The sequence below is a fragment of the Stomoxys calcitrans genome, chromosome 1 (assembly GCF_963082655.1).
Source record: "Stomoxys calcitrans chromosome 1, idStoCalc2.1, whole genome shotgun sequence".
NCBI lineage: Eukaryota > Metazoa > Arthropoda > Insecta > Diptera > Muscidae > Stomoxys > Stomoxys calcitrans.
Window position 1 is genome coordinate 132,493,639 of NC_081552.1, and position 22,618 is coordinate 132,516,256.

General features: G+C 37.2%; 1 protein-coding gene across 3 annotated transcripts in view; it reads left to right on the top strand.

Annotated features, from left to right (window-relative positions):
- The window catches only part of LOC106094538 (uncharacterized), a 153,981-nt gene that overhangs the window by 25,328 nt on the left and 106,035 nt on the right, over positions 1–22,618 (top strand). For all 3 annotated transcript variants that reach the window (XR_009398766.1, XM_059370884.1, XM_059370885.1), the window contains exon 3: positions 11,456–12,000. Coding sequence is in view for 2 of the 3 variants with exons in the window: in XM_059370884.1 (XP_059226867.1) it covers positions 11,456–12,000 (545 nt within the window). In the remaining variant the exon portion in view is untranslated. The remainder of the gene's footprint in view (positions 1–11,455; positions 12,001–22,618) is intronic.

A 22,618-nucleotide genomic window follows, 5' to 3' on the forward strand; every position in this document is an offset into this window, starting at 1 on the left:
TGTGAGGTGTCTATACTTTACTTTGTGTAGGCCGGGCATGGACATATATTTTTGGCTGTGTCCGTGAGTACAATTGTTTTGCTCCACACGCGAAATAAAACTTCAAAGCAACCAATGCCAAAATCCACTGTGTAACATTGTATCTTATATTTTTTTTATTGTTTGATAAAATGCACTAGAATGTAAACCTTTTAAACTTAACAAAAATTTTCTTATTAAAAAATTGTATATACTTCTCTCTTTTTTGGTTTACTATGTAAACCGTGTTTTTTTATAAAAGTTCAGTCTTTCATGTTTAAAACTTAATCAATAGTAGATGATTTAAATGTTGGTTTCTTACAAAATATGTAGAACAAATTGTTATGAAAATATATATTTCTAAGCTTTAAAAATATATATTTCTAAGCTGATTGAGCATTTGTCGAACGATAACCAATAAGCATTTAGCAGACAGAGAGTAATTTTGCAATCTCACTACGCGCGAGAAAGCGACGTAGAAAAATTATGTGAAACATATGTGTGTGCCAGAGAACAGCAGCGTGCCACCTCAAAAATAAATGCTAATAATAAACTTGTAGAGAATGGCATGCTTTTAGCTAGGACTACGAAAAAGAAACAAGCAACGTAACAGCAAAAGCAACCAAAAAAATCAAAATAACTTTACTTGACTTCCTAAGCACTCAGTTTAAGCATCTACACACTATCAAAGCAACATGAATGGATTTTTTTCTTTAGCTTTGACTTTTTCCTTTGGCTTTCCATAGTCAAGCAACTAAACTTCTGTAGACCTAAAGCGGACTTTTATGTAGGGAATTTTGTGCACTATCCAGCAAAGTTTTTAAAATCGGACCAAAAACCAAGCCTAATCAACCAACTTAAGGGGGCTTAACGACCACCTAGGGCCATGAAATTTTGCACATGATCTCGCTAACATCTTACCTCTAACCACTAAAAATTCAGTGAGCTATCTTTAATCATTCATAAACGGTAGATTTTTTACTATTTTTTTCGATTCTATTCTATTGAGTGGTGGTGGGTAAAGCAAAACCATTGCATCTAATCCTGGACATTCTCCTCTTGAAATCATAAAACTATTTTTCGACCTGTTGTTAGATTACAACATTTTATTTTTGTTCACAACCAAATAAAATTGTGTAAAACATTTTTTCCAGACGATTATTACAATACATACGGTATATTTAAACAATCCATACAGCTCCAATTTCATTTGTCTATTTCCGACAAAATTGTGTAGAGTTTTAATATAATGAAAGTTATAATTTTTTTTTTAATAAAGTCTTCATATAAAACACTTTTTTTCGATATTTAAAAATTGTTTTATAGAAACTTTTTTTCTCTTTTAAATCCATATAAAATAGTTTCGCACTAAGGCGAAAAAGTTTTTTTTTTTGCTCCATAATGAAACCTAACTTGACGAATGCTTTCACTAGAATGATTCTATTGGGTTGCCCAAAAAGTAATTGCGGATTTTTCATATAGTCGGCGTTGACAAATTTTTCACAGCTTGTGACTCTGTAATTGCATGCTTTCTTCTGTCAGATATCAGCTGTTACTTTTAGCTTGCTTTAGAAAAACAAGTGTAAAAAAAGTATATTTTATTAAAGTTCATTCTATGTTTTATTAAAAATGCATTTCCTTTCTTTTAAAAAATCCGCAATTACTTTTTGGGCAACCTTTATATTTCTTTTTTTACCCTCCACCATAGGATGGGGGGTATACTAATTTCGTCATTCTGTTTGTAACTACTCGAAATATTCGTCTGAGACCCCATAAAGTATATATATTCTTGATCGTCGCGACATTTTATGTCGATTTAGCCATATCCGTCCGTCTGTCTGTCGAAAGCACGCTAACTTCCGAAGGAGTAAAGCTAGCCGCTTGAAATTTTGCACAAATACTTTTTATTAGTGTAGGTTGGTTGGTATTGTAAATGGGCCATATCGGTCCATGTTTTTATATAGCTGCCATATAAACCGATCTTGGGTCTTGACTTCTCGAGCCTCTAGAGTGCGCAATTCTTATCCGATTTGAATGAATTTTTGCACGAGGTATTTTATTATGATATCCAACAACTGTGCCAAGTATGGTTCAAATCGGTTCATAACCTGATATAGCTGCCATATAAACAGATATGGGGACTTGACTTCTTGAGTTTCTAGATGGCGCAATACCTATCCGATTTGGCTGAATTCGGTTCATAACCTGATATAGCTGCCATATAAACAAATCTGGGATCTTGACTTCTTGAGCCTCTAGAGGTCGCAATTATTATCCGATTTGCCTGAAATTTTGTACGACGGATTCTCTCATGACCATCAACATACTTGTTTTGCCTAAGAAGAGATGCCGAAAAAAGAACTCGACAAATGAGATCCATGGTGGAGGGTATCCAAAGTTCGGCCCGGCCGAACTTAACGCCTTTTTACTTGTTATTTTTTGTAACAGTACTTACGTTGCAAAAGATTAACGCATGTCGCAGTTCAAAGAAGGTAATGGTGCTTCATTTCGATGAATAAACTGTACCATCCGTGTAGCCATAAAGCAGCTTTTGCAATTGGAAAGCTGCAAGAGAAATTTGCTACGCTCCAACATTTCCCCATGTTCTGCACTGACAGATCAGAGAGAGAGAGAGAGAAAGAGTTGTTTTGATTGCCGGCTTGCGAAAGGAGCATTTGTCGAACGATCGCCAATAAACATTTAGCAGACAGAGAGTAATTTTGCACTCTCACTCACGACCAATGGTCTTGCTTACATTGCATCTACTACAGTTAGAGAATTATTTCAAACTCTGAATGACCAATTGTACTCACGCACAAATAGTCAAAAAGCAGTGCCAATGCCTGTTATAGACAATGACGTGAGTACAATTGTTTTGTCTACATGCGAAATAAAATTGCAAATTGCCTAACCTGCAATATTATTCACCGAATGTTCGTGGTTTGTTTTAATTTCTGCTTGTGGAAAAAGAGCTCGCTCGTAACAAAAAAAAACTTCTCTGCTGAGAGAAAAACCACAGGGTACCGATTTGGCCCTCGCTGGCCTAGACCAGGCATGGGCAAAGGAACTCTTTTGAGCATTTGCACTTAGCAGCTTATTCTCGTTTGGTGGATACTAGCTCTCTTTATACACGTTGAAATAGAAACAAACTACGTACATTATTAATTACTGATCAGGCAACATAAACACAAATAACGACGAATGAATGAAAACTCAATTTGTTCCTTACCAGACATCTTTTGGAGATGCTTAATTTGGAAGCAAACACAGTCATGTTCAAATTGTAATGAAACATTTGCTCAATAAGTATCTATCAATAGAAAGGCTCTCATCATTAAAGCCACAAGTTCAACCCAAAAAAAAAAACTCATTTGAAATTAATTGTAAAAAAATAACTATTTTCGAACCATTTTGTCATTGTAATTTTATTTCGCGTGTAGAGCAAAACAATTGTACTCACGAACACAGCCAAAAATGTGTCCATGCCTGGCATAGATAAAGAAAAGTATAGACACCTCACACTATGTTCAAAAAAGCTTGGAACACAAGTGGAAAAAGTAAACAGCGCAGACGCAATATGCAAGTACGCTAATAACACAAGCGACCTCTATGGGAAAACTTATGAATTATTTTATAGAGTTGAAAAGTATACATTCCCATGTATATGTTTACATGTAATTAACATTTTTACAGAAAGCTTAATATCTAACATTCAATGTTTGTAACTGAAAAGAGCGACATAGAGTACACAACAGAAAGGCTAGACAACCACATTCTCTCTCAAAAAAATTTTTTTTCGATACATTTTCAAAAAGGGCAGGAATATGAAAAAACCAACTGTTCGATTTTCAAATAAGGACATGTTTTGGAAAGCACACATCGTGACCTTTCCAACGATGTATGGTAGTACCTTGTAGAATTCTTAGATGTCCTCCAGGAGCATTGGTCATTATCCTGTCCAGATTTTTTTTCCAGAATTTTTTTAAAAAAGACAGGAATTTGAAGAAACCAACTGCTCGATTTTCGAATAAGGACATGTTTTGGAAAGCACACATCGTCACCTTTCCAACGATGTATGGTAGTACCTTGTAGAATTCTTAGATGTCCTCCAGGAGCATTGGCCATTATCCTGTCCCGATTTTTTTTCCAGAATTTTTTTAAAAAAGACAGGAATTTGAAAAAACCAACTGCTCGATTTTCGAATAAGGACATGTTTTAGAAAGCACACATCGTCACCTTTCCAACGATGTATGGTAGTACCTTGTAGAATTCTTAGATGTCCTCCAGGAGCATTGGCCATTATCCTGTCCAGATTTTTTTTCCAGAATTTTTTTAAAAAAGACAGGAATTTGAAAAAACCAACTGCTCGATTTTCGAATAAGGGTATGTTTTGGAAAGCACACATCGTCACCTTTCCAACGATGTATGGTAGTACCTTGTAGAATTCTTAGATGTCCTCCGAAGCATTGGCCATTATCCTGTCCAGATTTTTTTTCCAGAATTTTTTTTAAAAAAGACAGGAATTTGAAAAAACCAACTGCTCGATTTTCGAATAAAGACATGTTTTGGAAAGCACACATCGTCACCTTTCCAACGGTGTATGGTAGTACCTTGTAGAATTCTTAGATGTCCTCCAGGAGCATTGGTCATTATCCTGTCCCGATTTTTTTTCCAGAATTTTTTTAAAAAAGACAGGAATTTGAAAAAACCAACTGCTCGATTTTCGAATAAGGGTATGTTTTGGAAAGCACACATCGTCACCTTTCCAACGATGTATGGTAGTACCTTGTAGAATTCTTAGATGTCCTCCAGGAGCATTGGCCATTATCCTGTCCAGATTTTTTTTCCAGAATTTTTTTTAAAAAAGAAGTGGAATTTGAAAAAACCAACTGCTCGATTTTCCAATAAGGACATGTTTTGGAAAGCACACATCGTCACCTTTCCAACGATGTATGGTAGTACCTTGTAGAATTCTTAGATGTCCTCCAGGAGCATTGGCCATTATCCTGTCCAGATTTTTTTTCCAGAATTTTTTTAAAAAAGACAGAAATTTGAATAAACCAACTGCTCGATTTTCGAATAAGGACATGTTTTGGAAAGCACACATCGTCACCTTTCCAACGATGTATGGTAGTACCTTGTAGAATTCTTAGATGTCCTCCAGAAGCATTGGTCATTATCCTGTCCCGATTTTTTTTCCAGAATTTTTTTAAAAAAGACAGGAATTTGAAAAAACCTACTGCTCGATTTTCGAATAAGGGTATGTTTTGGAAAGCACACATCGTCACCTTTCCAACGATGTATGGTAGTACCTTGTAGAATTCTTAGATGTCCTCCGAAGCATTGGCCATTATCCTGTCCCGATTTTTTTTCCAGAATTTTTTTAAAAAAGGCAGGAATTTGAAAAAAACCAACTGCTCGATTTTCGAATAAGGACATGTTTTAGAAAGCACACATCGTCACCTTTCCAACGATGTATGGTAGTACCTTGTAGAATTCTTAGATGTCCTCCAGGAGCATTGGCCATTATCCTGTCCAGATTTTTTTTCCAGAATTTTTTTAAAAAAGACAGGAATTTGAAAAAACCAACTGCTCGATTTTCGAATAAGGGCATGTTTTGGAAAGCACACATCGTCACCTTTCCAACGATGTATGGTAGTACCTTGTAGAATTCTTAGATGTCCTCCAGGAGCATTGGCCATTATCCTGTCCAGATTTTTTTCCAGAATTTTTTTTAAAAAAGACAGGAATTTGAAAAAACCAACTGCTCAATTTTCGAATAAAGACATGTTTTGGAAAGCACACATCGTCACCTTTCCAACGATGTATGGTAGTACCTTGTAGAATTCTTAGATGTCCTCCAGGAGCATTGGTCATTATCCTGTCCAGATTTTTTTTCGAGAATTTTTTTAAAAAAGACAGGAATTTGAAAAAACCAACTGCTCGATTTTCGAATAAGGGTATGTTTTGGAAAGCACACATCGTCACCTTTCCAACGATGTATGGTAGTACCTTGTAGAATTCTTAGATGTCCTCCAGGAGCATTGGCCATTATCCTGTCCAGATTTTTTTTCCAGAATTTTTTTAAAAAAGACAGGAATTTGAAAAAACCAACTGCTCGATTTTCGAATAAAGACATGTTTTGGAAAGCACACATCGTCACCTTTCCAACGATGTATGGTAGTACCTTGTAGAATTCTTAGATGTCCTCCAGGAGCATTGGCCATTATCCTGTCCCGATTTTTTTTCCAGAATTTTTTTAAAAAAGACAGGAATTTGAAAAAACCAACTGCTCGATTTTCGAATAAGGACATGTTTTGGAAAGCACACATCGTCACCTTTCCAACGGTGTATGGTAGTACCTTGTAGAATTCTTAGATGTCCTCCAGGAGCATTGGTCATTATCCTGTCCCGATTTTTTTTCCAGAATTTTTTTAAAAAAGACAGGAATTTGAAAAAACCAACTGCTCGATTTTCGAATAAGGGTATGTTTTGGAAAGCACACATCGTCACCTTTCCAACGATGTATGGTAGTACCTTGTAGAATTCTTAGATGTCCTCCTGGAGCGTTGGCCCTAATCCTGTCCAGATTTTTTTTTCGAGTAATTCTTAAAAAAAGGAAGGAATTTGAGAAAACCAACTGCTCGATTTTCGAATAAGGACATGTTTTGGAAAGCACACATCGTGACTTTTCCAACGATGTATGGTAGTACCTTGTAGAATTCTTAGATGTCCTCCAGGACCATTGGTCATAATCCTGCCCAGAATTTTTTTTTATAAATTTTTCATTTTTCTCAGTACTACGGTAATAGTTATTTTTAATTTGGTGTTTTTGATTAAAAGCATTGATATTTTACTCCAAATTTTGTTATGGTTTTATTTTTTTTTTACAAATATTTGCAAAAATTGATAAAAAGTAAGAAATTTAATTAATTTCTCTTGTTTTTTGGTTCTGTTAAGTATTTACAGAGCTCTGCTAACCCCTCAATGGATCTCTGTTAATACTTCTGTTACTCTTTATCGCACTCTGTTAACAAAGCGGTTTGTGTCTCTGCTAGTTAAATTCGGAATTTATCTTCACACACATGTTAAAATGGCTTTAATAGGATAAAGATACAAAGAGACCTTAATGCATTGTATGCAAACAACTTTTGATAAATCAAAAGACTCACTTGGTTCGACATGGTGCAACAAAAAACATCTCTAGAATTTTAAAAATATATATGAAAGAGAAAAAATGCAGATTGCTGATTTCTTTCCCAACCCTACAACTGCATTCGAGAAAAATGTCGCTATAGCCAAAATTAAGCTCGTGGTTCGTATGATAATGAAGGACCAATCGTTTAAATCCATGGACAAGCTTTCAAAATTTCATTGCTCGATATATATAGATTCGTCTTTAGCGAAATCGGCAAGTTAATTAACCAATATTAATCAATTCATCTTAAGACCAGGTGACACCCGGGTCTTGCCACACAGTGTGGTGCTCACATTCTGAGTGCCTATGATGCTCGCTATGACAAGGCGGGTTATTGGCGCCTTTAAATAACCGATGGGCACTTTGTTCCCGCTGTGATCGGTCCTTAGGAACGGAACGAGTTTGCTCACCTACAGGAGCTTGACGAAGAGGTCACCTCCACATGAAAATGTGGTTGCAACAACAACAACCAGTGCGGGGTCGTGGGTTCGATTCCCACCAGTGCCTCCTCTGTCGCTATTGTGGTATCACAATTGACTAAAATTGTCTAAGTGATTCTGTTTGAAATAGACTGTCACTCTTTCCTAACCTAAACATGAAATATATTGCTTAGAAATATAAATATATACAAAAGGAGACAAATTGTCGTTTCCATTATTCTCCTCTCTTCATTGTCGGGGACACGGTCTATAAAGAGTACCAAAGACAAATTAATTTACATACTTATTTGAAATGAATCGCTATAAATACCAATCTTAATGGATAAAAAACTATTAAAAAAATACTATTAATAATATTTATATGTCATATAACCACGTTTGCATTGTACAAGAGAAAAAGTGCAACGTTAAGATAGTACAACAGGTTCAGAGAACACATTGTCTTGGCATAGGCTAAGCGATTAGGACCACTCCTACTAGGGCAATGGAGACCATTCTAGATATCCGACCCATAGACATACAGATTAAGTGTGAGACAGCCATTGCGGCTGTGAGACTTAGGGCAATGGGAGAATGGATAGAAGTAGGAGCAGGTCATACCATCGCGGTATAACCGAGGTGACGATAGGAAACCTGGAAGGAATGGAAGAAGTTTCCGATCAGATACCTGAGACGACATTTGAGGTCGAGTGCGAGGCACTGCTGCCAGCGGCGAAGTAGGAACCCTAGTATGGATCAAAGCTAGAGGACAGAGTGGGCTTGGGGATCTACATTGAGAACCCAGGGACTGAGATCTGTTTAAGACTGCCTGACCATAATACGGTCCTGCAGGCGGATATCCGTGTGATCACGGAATGCGTAAGGTGGTGTGGTGTTAACTCCAGGACGTCGAGTATGAACATGCTTACGAACAGTAAACTGGCCATAAGGGCAATAACAACCAGGACGGTAAGATCACGAACAGTGTTGGAATGTAAGAAGGAGATTAACGCCTTCTCTGAGGATGGCAAAATTTGGCACTTGTTTGTGGACACAATACCAGACATGAACCAACATAGGGGCGTGACATGGAAAACAATTAAATATTTTATAAGTAGCACGGAATTCCTAACATAGATTTTATTTTTCGAGGTTACTTTTTAGTATTTATAGCGCACAACAAGCCGATTACTGCCTCAGGTGTATGTCCATAGTGGCATGGGGCGGATTAACATCTACACCCTCTTTTCAACCTAATGTTGTCTTGTGTTCGCGAGCTGTTTCGGGGTCTTATAGGTTTAAGAAGTTGAACTTTGTGCTTTTTGTTTCAATCCTTTTCACGACGGCACGGCATAGACGTAGAGTGGCCACTAAGATCATGTGGTCACTATCGATGTCGGCTCCTCGTCTAGCTTTTACTTCCATCAGCGAACTCAGAATGTTAGGTTTAAGTGGCAGTCTGCCATTAGACGTTTTCGTTCATTGTGATACGCAGTCTCCACTCCCTTTTCTGGTCTAGAAGGGATAGACGTTGAGAATTTGTGCCGACGGGACCACTTCTGCAGTATTTTCTCCTAGGCTGAAGCTAATATAACGATGATCAGAGAAGCTGTGGTCATCCGATACAAAGGTAATATCTATTGTAGTACTTCCTATCTGTTCCTGGTAATAAAGGTCCGTTTATCCTATTTATTACGAATCTTTTTGGGTCCCGTTTCGATGCCATTCCCTCCTGGCTCGATTGTGGGAGGGAGATTTTTACTCTTCTGCAATCCGCCAGACTTGTGGTCGATATTTCCTCAAGTAAGTGTTCAGCAACAACTGCTGAGTCGTCTCCTGATTTCCCAACTCCACCGCTTCTATAGATCTTCGGTTTTAACTTGTTGAATCCGTAGGCTACAACCCCTTTAGACTTTTCGAGGTCTGCGCGACAGCCGGAGATTAGTGCGAATACTGCATGTCTCCGGTCACCATCAGCCTCATCGAATCTTCCAGTCGGTGGCTGAAAGATTGGGATTACATTCCCTTAGTCTTCCAAGTATATATTCGGGATCTGAGGGCATCCTTGGTATCCAAAAATGCGCCATTGGTCGAGGAGTACCTTCCTTGTTGGCTAAATCTAGTGCTGCACGTGGCCGATACCAGCCTGCATCGTCACAAATTGGAGGATACCCAGGAAATTTCGCAAGGACGTCGGAGTATACTGATGGCAGTCCATTGACTATCCCACTCCAATTATTCCTAGGTATGCAGCCCTGTTCTTCTCCCTTATCGACAACTGTCATCACCAAACTGTCCCCAGCGACAGTTTGGTGATGGACCCATCTTACTATTGTTTGCCCTAGTTCTTTTAGGCATGGGATGCCCTCCAGTTGGCCACAGCCTTTTGGCTGACTGCGGTGCAGTTTCCGAATATAGACGTGGAGAAGCATGTGCAGCGAATCCCCGAGTCCAATTTAGGGAGTCTCTTTCCCTATTAGTAAGAGTCTTAGGATCATTCGGTTCAAGCCTCTCAATAAACCTGAGAACGATGCGTCTTCTATTTTTCCAACCTCTTAAAGAGCGTGTTGGTTTGCCAGGGAAGGCTAATGGCCTAGGCAAATTATAGGCATGCGAAGATAGAATAGGTTTGACCATGTTCTCAAGATTCGAACCAGGTGTCTTCGTCAAAAGCCTCTGCTGACCAGTCGTCTGTCGGCTAGTGGAGGTTGGAGCAGCCGCTCCACCAGTCGAGGTTTCAGTAGCAGACAACATGATACGGCCTGATACCACCACAACAGCTGTTGGGTCTTTGGAGTCCATTCAAAGCCTACTACCGGGCTTTAGATCTGCCGCTGCACTGGAAACAACGCAGAAAATTTTTCTTCCAAAAATAATGACCTATTACGAGTTACAGGAAAATTCTTGCGGAGCGAAATAACCGAACGTTCGCTCCACACAACGGTTAAAACAGTTCCACGGACATCGTTAAATGGTCTTAGAATTTTACGATGATCAAGAATATATATTTTTAAGGTCGGAAATGGATATTTTGATACGTTGTTAACAAAACGACAAAATGAATTTAGCTTCTATCCTATCCTGGTTGTAAAAATGCAAAAAAAATCTACCAAAATCAAAATGGGCCATCCATCCGACGAATCCCTTAAAGTTGAAAGTAAATCCTATCAATTTTGTTAGTAAAAGCCTGCTTGCAATGCAATGCACGGCTTTCGTCATATTTTATTTCTATGAATAATGAAAACGGCATTCAAACCGTTCTCTCGTTAGAATGTTAACAATTGTTTTGTGTGGCAGGGTTGCCATCTCCAGCACAACCTAACATAACAAAAGGTTTGGCTTGAGATCTCAAATCGGCAGATCGAGCTTAACCTCCATATAGTAAAACAAGTAAGGCAAGGCAAAATTTGAGAGGTGCCGACGTTGGGAATTGGGCGCTGTACCTATGTTCGAACCCATTTTGATGGCCTTCGGCAGAGGTTTTGCAAAAGTGTAATTAAATAATCCTTACCAAATTTAGAGCAAATCCATTCAAAATTGTAAATAAAATTCATTAACAATTTCGACAGTCATAGGATAATGATATGTGCCAATTTTCAAAATCGGTCGAAAATACATGAGGGAGCTATATCTAAACCTGAACCGATTGTGAAAAACTATTCGTCATCTCAAGTTTAAAAGTGTTTATCAAACGTGTATACAAATAATTGTTTTAGCTTTAAGTCGATACGTAGATAGATTTATTGATTTTATTGATATAGACCATTTTCAAAAATGGTCAAATATACTTTCTGTAAACTATAAATATTGTATTTTTTAGACTGAGACGCCCAAAAAAAGAGCTAGATCCTACAGTCCCATCGCCTTTGTCAATAAAGAAGAACGCGAAAACAGCGAGAAGCGATTTAAGCCTGAAAGTTCACAATTTTACAATAGAATTAATGAGCTGTTTCCTGCATTTGACGGTGTTGCTAAGAACCACATTGAACACAAAACGAATAATAATTTATTAGCAACGGAAAATGAAATGAAAATACTTTTAAATGAAATTAATGCTCTTAATGATATACTTCATACAAAAGAAGTGGACTGGAATCGAACATTGCACTTAAAAATTGTTAAAAAAGAGATATATTTGCGTTTAATGAAGAAGAAAAATATTCTGGAAATGAACGAATCTTTAAGTAAAACTTGCAGTCAAAAATCGTTGTTGGAACTTAAGGAGTTAGATATGTATTTATCTGAAAAAAATAGCACGACGAGCACAGTTAACATCCCTACCATCCAACAAATAATAGAAAACCGTGCTAATATGAATACAGAAGATTTGGAACGAGAAAAGAAAAACACTAGCAGACTCCACAGGTAAACGAATTGTTTTTGCTTATGTTATAAATGTTTTTAGTTTTAAAATATGTTAAAAGAATTTGTAAAATGCTATTATTTATCTTTGCCTATTACGGCCGGTCACGTATTTGATTACATTAGTTATTTTTTTCTCTATAAAGCGTCGAGATTGATTACCATGTAAATAATGTTAGGAGGCAAGATTTGATTGTTGATAAGTTACCTAAAAGATATCTCCTGTCCAACAGATCCTTGGACATATACATAGCAGTCAATGGTATACGTTTCGAAAGGTATATGAAAATTGGCATATGTGATGCTGAACAACCACAGAGACTAGTATCCCCAGGTAAACTACAGGCCAATGTCTCATTCATAAACTTTTTCAACCTTTCAATCTTTGCAATCGTCTAAACATAGTGAACAAGAAAGTTTAGCCTTGAATTTCGAAACGTGTACGAGTGGCAGCTATGTTTTATGTCCAAAGATATGTTTATCAGGCATTTTTCTCAGTAACTTTTTAAGCTGTGGCCATAACAGCCAACACAGAAAAAAATAAAAATCAGTTTCAATCACGAAATTAGTTGATCTAATTAATTTTTTAATTGAAAATGCTTCAATCACGAAAAAGATAATATAAATCACAGTTTTTGAAAAAGGTGACTGAAAAAATTTTCAATTAAAAAAATTGCATAATCAATTAAAAAAATGATTGAAAATTCCAATCAACTTTTTTATTGATCTAATTAAAAATATTCACCCTAATTCTCGATGTCAAAGGCGAAAATCGACAGTAGTCGAAGGCGAATTTCACATTTCATGGTATTCTGTAAATTATTCGACTTCGACAGTTTGATAATAGAAAAACATTGTGGTAAATAATAAAATATATAAAAGTAGGTTCCATACTCTTTCGACTAAAAAGCGCGATTTAGTTTAGAATGCAAATAAGTTATATCTCGATCGTTTTCGTTTAATTTGACTACCGAATTCGACCTATGTTATACCAAAAAGTTTTCGATTCAATTAAAAAATTATGGAAAGACTTACTGCCTAGATACTTACATTTGTTTCTTTTCGCAACTCATTGGAAACAGCGATTTTTAAATGTTCGAACTAGACCATTTTCAGATTTGCAGATTTGATATATAAGATTCAATTAAAAATGATAGTTTCAATAGATTCAATTAAAAATGATAGAATGAAATAATTTTTTAAATTGAAAATTGCCTAAATATCAATGACGATAACGAAAACTGAATTCAATATTTTTTTCACGTAACCAAAACGCAAGGGTTGTCCCCTATATATGCAGTGCATTGCGTTGGCAATTCGGAAAGTTAAGGGTTGGAGGGGGAAAGAGGGAACAGTGTTTATTGATATTCGTCTTTTACTTCTGAACGTCAATGTCGGTGAGAAAGACATTAGCCGGAAGTCGATTCCACATGCGAATGGTTCGGGCGAAAAATTAATTTTTTTCTGTAATGCATGGTTCGGTCGACTGGCCAATCAATTACAAACGGGTGTGAGTTCGTGGCAAGTGTTGTATTCCTGGTGAACATCCTAACGACAGGGATATGAAGACGAATATTCCTGGAACACACGACATGAAAGTAACGATAGAGCAATACAACGCTACCCACACTCCGAAGATGTTCAAGAGAAACAATGGAGTTGGATACTCTTCTGTCCCCAATAAACACCTTCGGTTTCCGTTGAACCCGGGCAAGTAGCTCCAAGGATGATTTTGGAGCTCCTGTCCATATATGAGAGTTTTATTCCATCCTCGTCCTGATGTAGGTAGTATAGATATTGAGAATATCAGAAGAGGTGAAATACTTCCTGCACCGCTTAAGAAATTAATCAAAAACCGATCGATTAAATTTGGAAATTCGAGGGAAAATATACCTTTGGGTATTGATGTTTATTTTTGTAGTTTCGTTCAGGTATTGTAATTCTTTTGATATTTCTTTTTTTTTCTTATTTCGTTATAAATTCAGGCTTGTCTTTTACAATTAAAACTTAAAAACTATAGGGTGCCCACACGAATATAGGTCGGGTTTCTTATTCTCTGGTTAGAATTCTACATTCTTCAGGTTAAAGGTTTTTTTGGTTTTCTGAACATATGCTTATCCTAATGTTAAACCTTAACCGGAAAATGGGTGCCGGTTAGTGACTTATTGTCCCTATGAGTACAGCTGTTTACCAATTACAGTGTAATATTAGGTGTGTCCGCCTACTTATCCAGTAAAAATTTGCCTGTAAAAATTTGCAGGATAGTAAGAAACTTCTGCCGGGGTAAAACCTCCAACAGAAATTTGCAACCCTTTATTTACGAAACTCTCCACATGTTTTTCACTCTTACGCTCTCTCTTATTGGAAAAAGGTACGACTTTCCGCAAACGTTTGTGCAAATTTGTAGGTACGCGAGCACTCTAATTGCTGATTGCTGCGTAATGTTGTCATATTTTCGAAATTACCCTAAAAGTGTAGGAGAAAACCAAATTTATTAACAGCAGGTTTATTCCCCCGATAAATTAATGTTAGCTAACACGAACCTAATTTTTCCTACAAGAAACCCGCCCTTAATCTGTATGTCTGGGTCGGATATCTAGAATAGTCTCCAGTGTTCTAGTGGGCCTCATCGCTCGGCCTTTGCCGAGATAACATGTTCTCTGAACCTTACCTTGCAATTTTTCTCCATCACACACCAAACTACTGAGGCGTAAGCAAGTATTGGTATTATCACGCCTGTAGAGCCAGTGGACTATCCTCGTATTCAAGCCCCATTACGAGCCTACGGCCCGTCTACTTCTCAGTACTCTCCTGAATTTTCCGAACATATTGTCACATCTAAAAGCTCTGGTTACCAATGTTAAGTGTTATTGGGTCGTTAGTATTTTGCTGGGGTTTGGCCTCGCATATTATTGTTGGTTCTACCCCACGAAATGTGGTGAGAGTTCGGATCGCACCATATTAGTAACTCATTTCCTGTCTGTTTCGCTTCCTGACCACCCGTTGCAGCTCCGATGTGTTTGGCGGTGTCGGAGAGTAGAAAGGCAGATAAAGTGATGCCAGGTATGCTCCGACGTTGACAACTATGCCGAAAAGATCTAATATAACTTTTTATGACAAATTACGCAGTTCCTCGGCCGAATACAAGAGTTGCTCTTGAGGAGAATTTTTTACATGTCATAGTACCTCATAAATGTCGCCAGCATTAGAAGGGGATAACCACCGCTGACATTTTTTATGATGATCTCGCCATCATAAACCTCTGGGCTCCAGTACAAGAACAAGAGTTAGCATAGAATAATTGGTAGTTGATATGGTTCAGGTCTATAGAGGCGGTGGGGTTGGGAAATCAGGAGACGGCTCGGCAGTTGTTGCTGAAAACTTGTTTGAGGAACTATCGACCACATCGCTAACGTCTGGTAGACTGCAGGAAACTGAAAATCCTCCTGCCACAACCGAGACAGGAGGGGAAGGCATCGGGACCCGACTAGCCCTGTATGGGTGGGTTATCCGATTGGACTGGGCTAAAGGTGTGCGCCAGCGGGGAAGCAAGGGTCTCAGAAAACACTTCGACAGCAGTAGCTAGTGAAGCACCTAAGGAGGAATCGTTCACTCCGCAAGTGTCTTGAGGAAGAGTGGTTCCACAGCTTTCTCACCTGCCTTTGGATGCGTACGGGAGCTCATCATGACAAAATCTAACAAATCTTGTGAGGATGAACTCCTGGGGGAATGAGAGGATGAGGCCAAGACAACAGTGGTGAAAGTTCTAAATCCTGACTATGGTCCAGTTTCTACAGATAAATCTCCATCATTGTAAGGCCGCTTCGGCGGCACTAAAGGTCCTCCTGATGGCAGGGGGATTTGACGAAGTACCTATCCAGGAACCATGGGTGTGTGGAGGTGTTTCGTGGACTAAGAAATCCGGAATTTAAACTACTCATGGGTACGGGAAAGATCAAGTGGTGGGAGACACCTCTAAACTTGGTGTCAGAGATTTTAGAATGAGCGCAGTAGATCGAGGCGCTTGGAACGCTATTCTATCTTTGGCTAGTGGAACAAATGTTCTGTCATAGGCAATTAAAGTAAAGTATATTTTCGTCTTTTAAAATTTTTTTCGTAAAAATGCATCGCTTCTGGAGGCCATCCAAGATTTCCTTCAGGTACTACCATACCTTGTTGGAAAATCCATTTTCAGAGCTTTTTTATTTTAAAATCGAACGGTTGTTTCTCTTTTATTCCTGTCTAAAAGAAAATTTCAGTGAGTGCACGTTGCACAATGCATGAATTCGGGTACATTTTGCTTCAGATAAAGTACTATTTTTACTGTCGTCTGCTTTCACAGTACGAAATTCGTACGAAGGCAACTTGGTTGATTTGGCAAGATCATGGGTAAACACAAACACACACGCCAAGTTTTTATATGAGCAAACGAACAATTTGCAAACGATTTGTGTCATCAGATCATATTTTGCAAATGACAGCGAGACACTTTCATATACAGCGAGTAATTTCTCATAGCTCACTGTAGCGGCTATGAATTTGAGATAAAAAATACTCCCAAGTACTGAATAGTGGTTATTTTTCAAGATTATCTACTCAACATCAACTTGTTTTTTTTTACTCTATCTTCAGTGTCTAGCTCTTCAGTAGTCTTGAAATACAACATCATATGGGTCTTTTGCAGGGCTTTGATAGACACCTCAAAAGCATTGTACCTATCAGCGATTAGTACAGGCACACACCCAAAAAATGCGTCCACCTCTAAATCAAAGTATAACACAGAGGTGGGCAAATATTTTGGACCTGTATGTTAGTTAAATTATTTAACTCAACACGCAGAACAAAATAGATATGCGACCAATGCCAAAATGGTTCAAAGCTAATTACTTAATTAACTTTAATTTATTTTTTTTACTTGTGGCTTAACTGATTAAAAACTTTTGAGAAATGTACATATATACTATAGCATCTCACTCTGTGCTCAAAAAAGCTCAAACAGAAGAGACAAAGTTAACAGCGCAGACGCTCTTATATGCTAGTGGGGAAATACGTAACACAGGACAACTTATCAGTTGCATTATTGAGTTGAATAGTACAAAGCTGTAATTGTTTTAACATTCAGAGCATGATCGAAGGGATGCTGCTAATAACATTGTTTTAACAGCTTTACTGCAATGCTATGTAAAGCTTCAGCACAATAACATTATGTTAAAACAAAAAGCTAAATGTTCATAAAAGATGAGAATGTATTCTCTCAAAACCAACATTTTTTTCACGAAAATTTTCGAGGCAATTTTTAATAAATGTAGGAATTAATAAAACCAATCGCTCAAATTTCGAGAAAAAATTTGTTTTGGAAAGCTCTAACTGGGAGCTTTCCAACAAGGTATAGTTATACTTGGAGAATTTCTTGGATAGCCTCGAGGAGCACTGCAGCAATTTTTCGAAATCATTTTTTAAAAAAGACAGGAATATATGAAAGCCAACCGTAACTGTGAGCTTTACAATAAGGAAGTACCGGGAGGAATTCTTTTATTGCCACCAGGAGCCCTGCCAATAATCCTGTCCAACATTTTTTCGAATTTTTTTTAGAAAAGACAGGAATATAGGGCAGCCAACCTACCGATTTTCGAATAAAAACATGTTCTGGAAAGCTCAAACTGTCTTTCCAACAAGGCGTGATAGTACCTGGAGAAATTCTTGGATTGCCTGCAGAAGCACTGCCCATAATCCTGTCCAGCATTTTTTTCCATTTTTTTATATAAAGACAGGAATGTAAGAAAAACAACCGTTCGATTTTCGAATAAATATATGTTCTGTAAAGCTCTAACTGTGGGCTTTCGAACAAGGTGTGATAGTTCCTGGAGGAATTCTTGGATGGCCTCCAGGAGCACTGCCCATAGTCCTGTCCAGCATTTTTCCGATTTTTTTTAAGACAGGAATATAAGAAAACTAACCAGTTGATTTTTGAAAAGAAATATGTTTTGGAAAGCTCTTAAATGTTTTGGAAAGTTCCTGGAGGAATTCTAGGATTGCCTCCAAGAGCACTGCCCTTAATCCTGTCCAGCATTTTTCGAAAATTATGTTAAAAAATACAGGAATTTAAGAAAACCAACCGTTCGACTTTTGAGTAAAAGTATGTTTTCGAAAGCTCTAACTGTCGTCTTTCCAACGAGGTGTGATAGTGCCTGGAGGAATTCTTGGATTGCTTCCACGAGCACTGCCCATAATACTGTCCAGCATTTTTTTCCAAAAATTTTATTAAAAAGACAGGAATATAAGAAAACCAACCGTTCGATTTTCGATAAAAAAATATGTTCTGGAAAACTTTAACTGTCGGCTTTCGAACATGGTGTGAACGTTCCTGGAAGAATTCTAGAATTCCCTCCAGGAGCACTGCCCATAATCCTATCCAGCATTTTTTTTTTTTCAAAAATTTTGATAAAAAATAGGAATATAAGAAAACCAACCGTTCGATTATCGAACAAAAATATGTTCTGGAAAGCTCTAACTGTGGGCTTTCGAACAAGGTGTGGTCGTTTCTGGAGGAATTCTTGGATGGCTTCTAGGAGCACTGCCCATAGTCCTGTCCAGCGTTTTTTTTCGATTTTTTTTTAAGACAGGAATATAAGAAAGCCAACTGTTTGATTTTTAATGGAAATATGTTTTAGAAAGCTCTAACTGTGGGGTTTCCAAAAAGGTATGGTAGTACTTGAAGGAATTCTTGGTTGGCCTCCAGGAGCACTGCCCATAATTCTGTCCAGCATTTTTTCGATTTTTTTTTTAAATACAGGAATATAAGAAAACCAACCGGTCGATTTTCGAATAAAAACATGTTCTGGAAAGCTTAAACTATCGTCTTTCCAACAGGGTGTGGTAGTACCTGGAGGAATTCTTGAATTGCCTCCAGGAGCACTGCCTATTATCCTGTTCCGAATATATATTTTTTTTTAATTTTGACTTTACAGCTGGAGGTACAGGTCTGAAACTTCTTTAGAACTGGAGTTGCAGGTCTGAAATTTTGTATGTAGGTACAACTAGCACAAATATGATGGGTGACTAAATTCTATTCACAATTTGTATCTTTTGGTACCAAAATTTTTACCAGTTGGTACCTTCTTACAAATGGTGCTAGAGATCTGAAATTTGGTATGTAGGTACAACTAGGAAATATATCATGGGTGACTAAATGAGTTTTCTACAATTCGTACATTTTGGCATCTTCTTTAGAGCAAGAGGTGTGAAATTTGGGTGACTAAATGACATAATTCGTACATTTTGGTACCATTTCGTACTTTTTTAGTCCTAGCTCCAGATGCAGCTAGGACTAAGAATAAGAATATGAAATTTAGCATTTAGGTACAACTAGGAAATAATTTATGGATGACTAAATGTTCAATTCAAAAAAGATTTTTTTGAAATTCGAACATTTAGGTACCAAAACGTACAAAACTGTTCTTTCTTTGCAATTTGAGCTGAAGCTCTGAGATTTGGGATAAAAGTACATCTTGACAGTATATAGCGGGCAACTGGAAGATTTTTTTTTTTAATTCGCACACTTTGGTACTAAAACGTACAAAATGGTACTTTCTTTACGTATTCAGCTAAAGCTCTTAAAATTGGAATACAGTTACATTTTGAGAGGACAAACCGGATGACTAAAATGTTTTTTTTAATTGTACATTAAGGTACTTAAACGTACAAAATGGTACTTTCCTTACAGATTGAGCTGGAGCTCTCAAAATTGTGATGCAGTTGCACTTTAAGAGTAAATATCAAGCCACTAGAGGATTTTTTTGAAATTCGTACATTAAGGTACTTAAACGTACAAAATGGTCCTTTCGTTATAGATTGAGCTAGACCTCTGAAATTGAGAATAGAGATACACCTTGAGAGTATATATAGGGCGACTAAACGAATTTTTGGAATTTCATACATTAAGGTACTAAAATGTAAAAAACAGTACTTTATTTATGGATTGAACTTTAGCTTTAACATTTGGGTTATAGGTGCACCTAAAAAATATATATTGGGCGACTAAAAGAGTTTTTTGGAATTTGCCCATTTAATTACTTGTCCAATTTGACACTTGCCTTACGAATTGAGCTAGAGGACTTAAAGCTTGGCAAAGTATATACTACGACTATGAGATATTTTTGAAATTCGTAGATTTGGCTACTAAAAACGTACAAATTTGTACTTTCTTTATGCATTGAGATAGTGTTCCGAAATTTGGGACAGAGATACACCTTGACAGTCTTTATTGGGCCACTAGAAGAGTTTTATGAAATTCGTCCATTAAGGTACTAAAACGTACAAAATAGTACTTTCTTTACCGATTGAGCTATAGCTCAGAAATTTGAGTAAGAAATGCACATTGAGAGTATTCACCATGCGACTGGAAGATTTTTTTTCTAATTTCGTACACTAAGGTACTAAAACCTACAAAATGGAACTTTCTTTACAGATTGAGCTACAACTCTCAAAATTGGCATACATTTACACCTTCAAAATGTATTCCAGACAACTATAAGATTTTGTCATAATTTGTACATTTAGGTTCTAAATCGTACAAAATGGCACTTCCTCCATAGCTTAAGCGTCTACAATTTTGGATACAATTACACCTTGACATTGGGTGTAGCATCGGGGGTAGCGAAGCGGGGTATGCTAGTTTCTATATATAAAAGAGACGCATGATTGACTGACTGACTGATCATTGTCCAGCCCAAACGGCTAAAGCTAGAATCATGAAAATTTGCACGAATACAGGTCTTGGGTCGTAGGCGCGACATAAAGCGAGATTTTGTGATATTCGTACGTTAAGTTACTTCAAAGTACCAAAAAGTGCGAAATGTTGACTTTTTATCCAGCGCGAACGGGCAGGGCTAGAAATGTGATTTTGGGCTCAAAGAGCGTCTCGAAAAAAAAGTAAAAAGGCCTTAAGTTCGGCCGGTCCGAACTTTGGATACCCACCACCTCTGATATGTAAAACACCTTTCGTCAAAATCCGGTGAAAATGCATACCTTATGCCCCATAGCAGCTATATCGAAATATGGTTCGATTTGGACCAAATACTAATAAGTACAAGCCTTTTTAATATCTATATCAAAAAAATTAACCGATTCTGAACCATATACGATCTGAGGCAAATTGAAGAAGAATGTCGAAGGACCTAGCACAACTCACTGTCCCAAATTTCGGCGACATCGGACAATAAATGCGCTTTTTATGGGCCCAAAACCTTAAATCGAGAGATCGGTCTATATGGCAGCTATATGCAAATCTTTATCGATCTACGCCAAATTGCAGAAATATGTATAATTTAAGCCTGAAAATATATATTAGGTGACATGATTTTTTGTAATTCGTACATTAAAGTACCAAAACGAACAAAATGGTACTTAATTTCGAATTTGAGCTAAAGCTATGAAGTTTGGGATATAGGTACAACTTGACAGAATGTAGTGGGCAACTGGGAGATTTTTTTCAAATTCGTACATTATGGTATCAAAATCTTCAAACTTTTTACAAATTGAGCTAAAGATCTAAAATTTCGGATACATGTACACATTGACAGTATATAGTGGACATCTAGAAGTTTATTTTTAAAATTTGTCCATTTAGGTTCTTAAATATACAAAATTGTCCTTTTTATGGTTTGGTTAAGGTACACCTTGACAGTATGTATAGCGAGACTAAACTTTTTTTTTTGTAAATCATTCATTTAAGTGCCAAAACGTATAAAATAGTACTTTCTTTTTTATATATTGAGCTAAAGCTCTCAAAATTGGGATGCATTTACAAATGGATACTATATATTGGGACCTAGGCGAGTTTTTCGAATTTCGTACCATTTATAAGGCACTAAAACGTAAAAATTAATATATATATTGCCGATTGAGCTACAGCTCTCAAAATTTGGCAGTATTTATCGGGAGACTAGAATTTTTTTGAAATACATAAATTTTGGTACGAAATTGTACAAAATAGAACTTTTATTATGGATTGAGCTAGAGCTCTGGGGCCGAATACGTGATCGAGAACATTTTTGTAACGATTGAGATTTCGTCACGTATCAGCGTTGATTTGAGCATATGTTTGTGGCTAAACAAAACAACACAAATACACAAATGAAAATTAAAATTTACCCGACTTTTGCAAAAAATGTGAATATATAAATAAAAAATGGCTACATTCCTTTTGATGTTCTTGTCGTCCTCTGATTTTGAAGAGGACAATAACATTGGCGAATTCCTGGAGAAATGATTTGCTCGATATGACTACCCTTTGTTGTTGTAGCCACATTTGTATGTGGAGGTAGCGATCCTCGTCAAGCTCGTTCCGGTCCATAAGACCGATCGACGTGGAAATATTTTGGCCATTGGTTATTAAAAAGCGACTTGTCATATCGAGTATCACTGTCACTCAGCCAGACCCTTTAAGCCAGAGCCGGTGCCTTCCGGCCATACGATACCGCTGATTGTCCGCAACTGCAACTGCAGCTACTCCATACAAAGCATTTCACAATCTGTAGTTCCCAACTGAGCTTATAGTAATGACTAACACCACACAAATCGAAGTCCAGAATTCCAAACCGTCACCCGGCACGGTGACCCG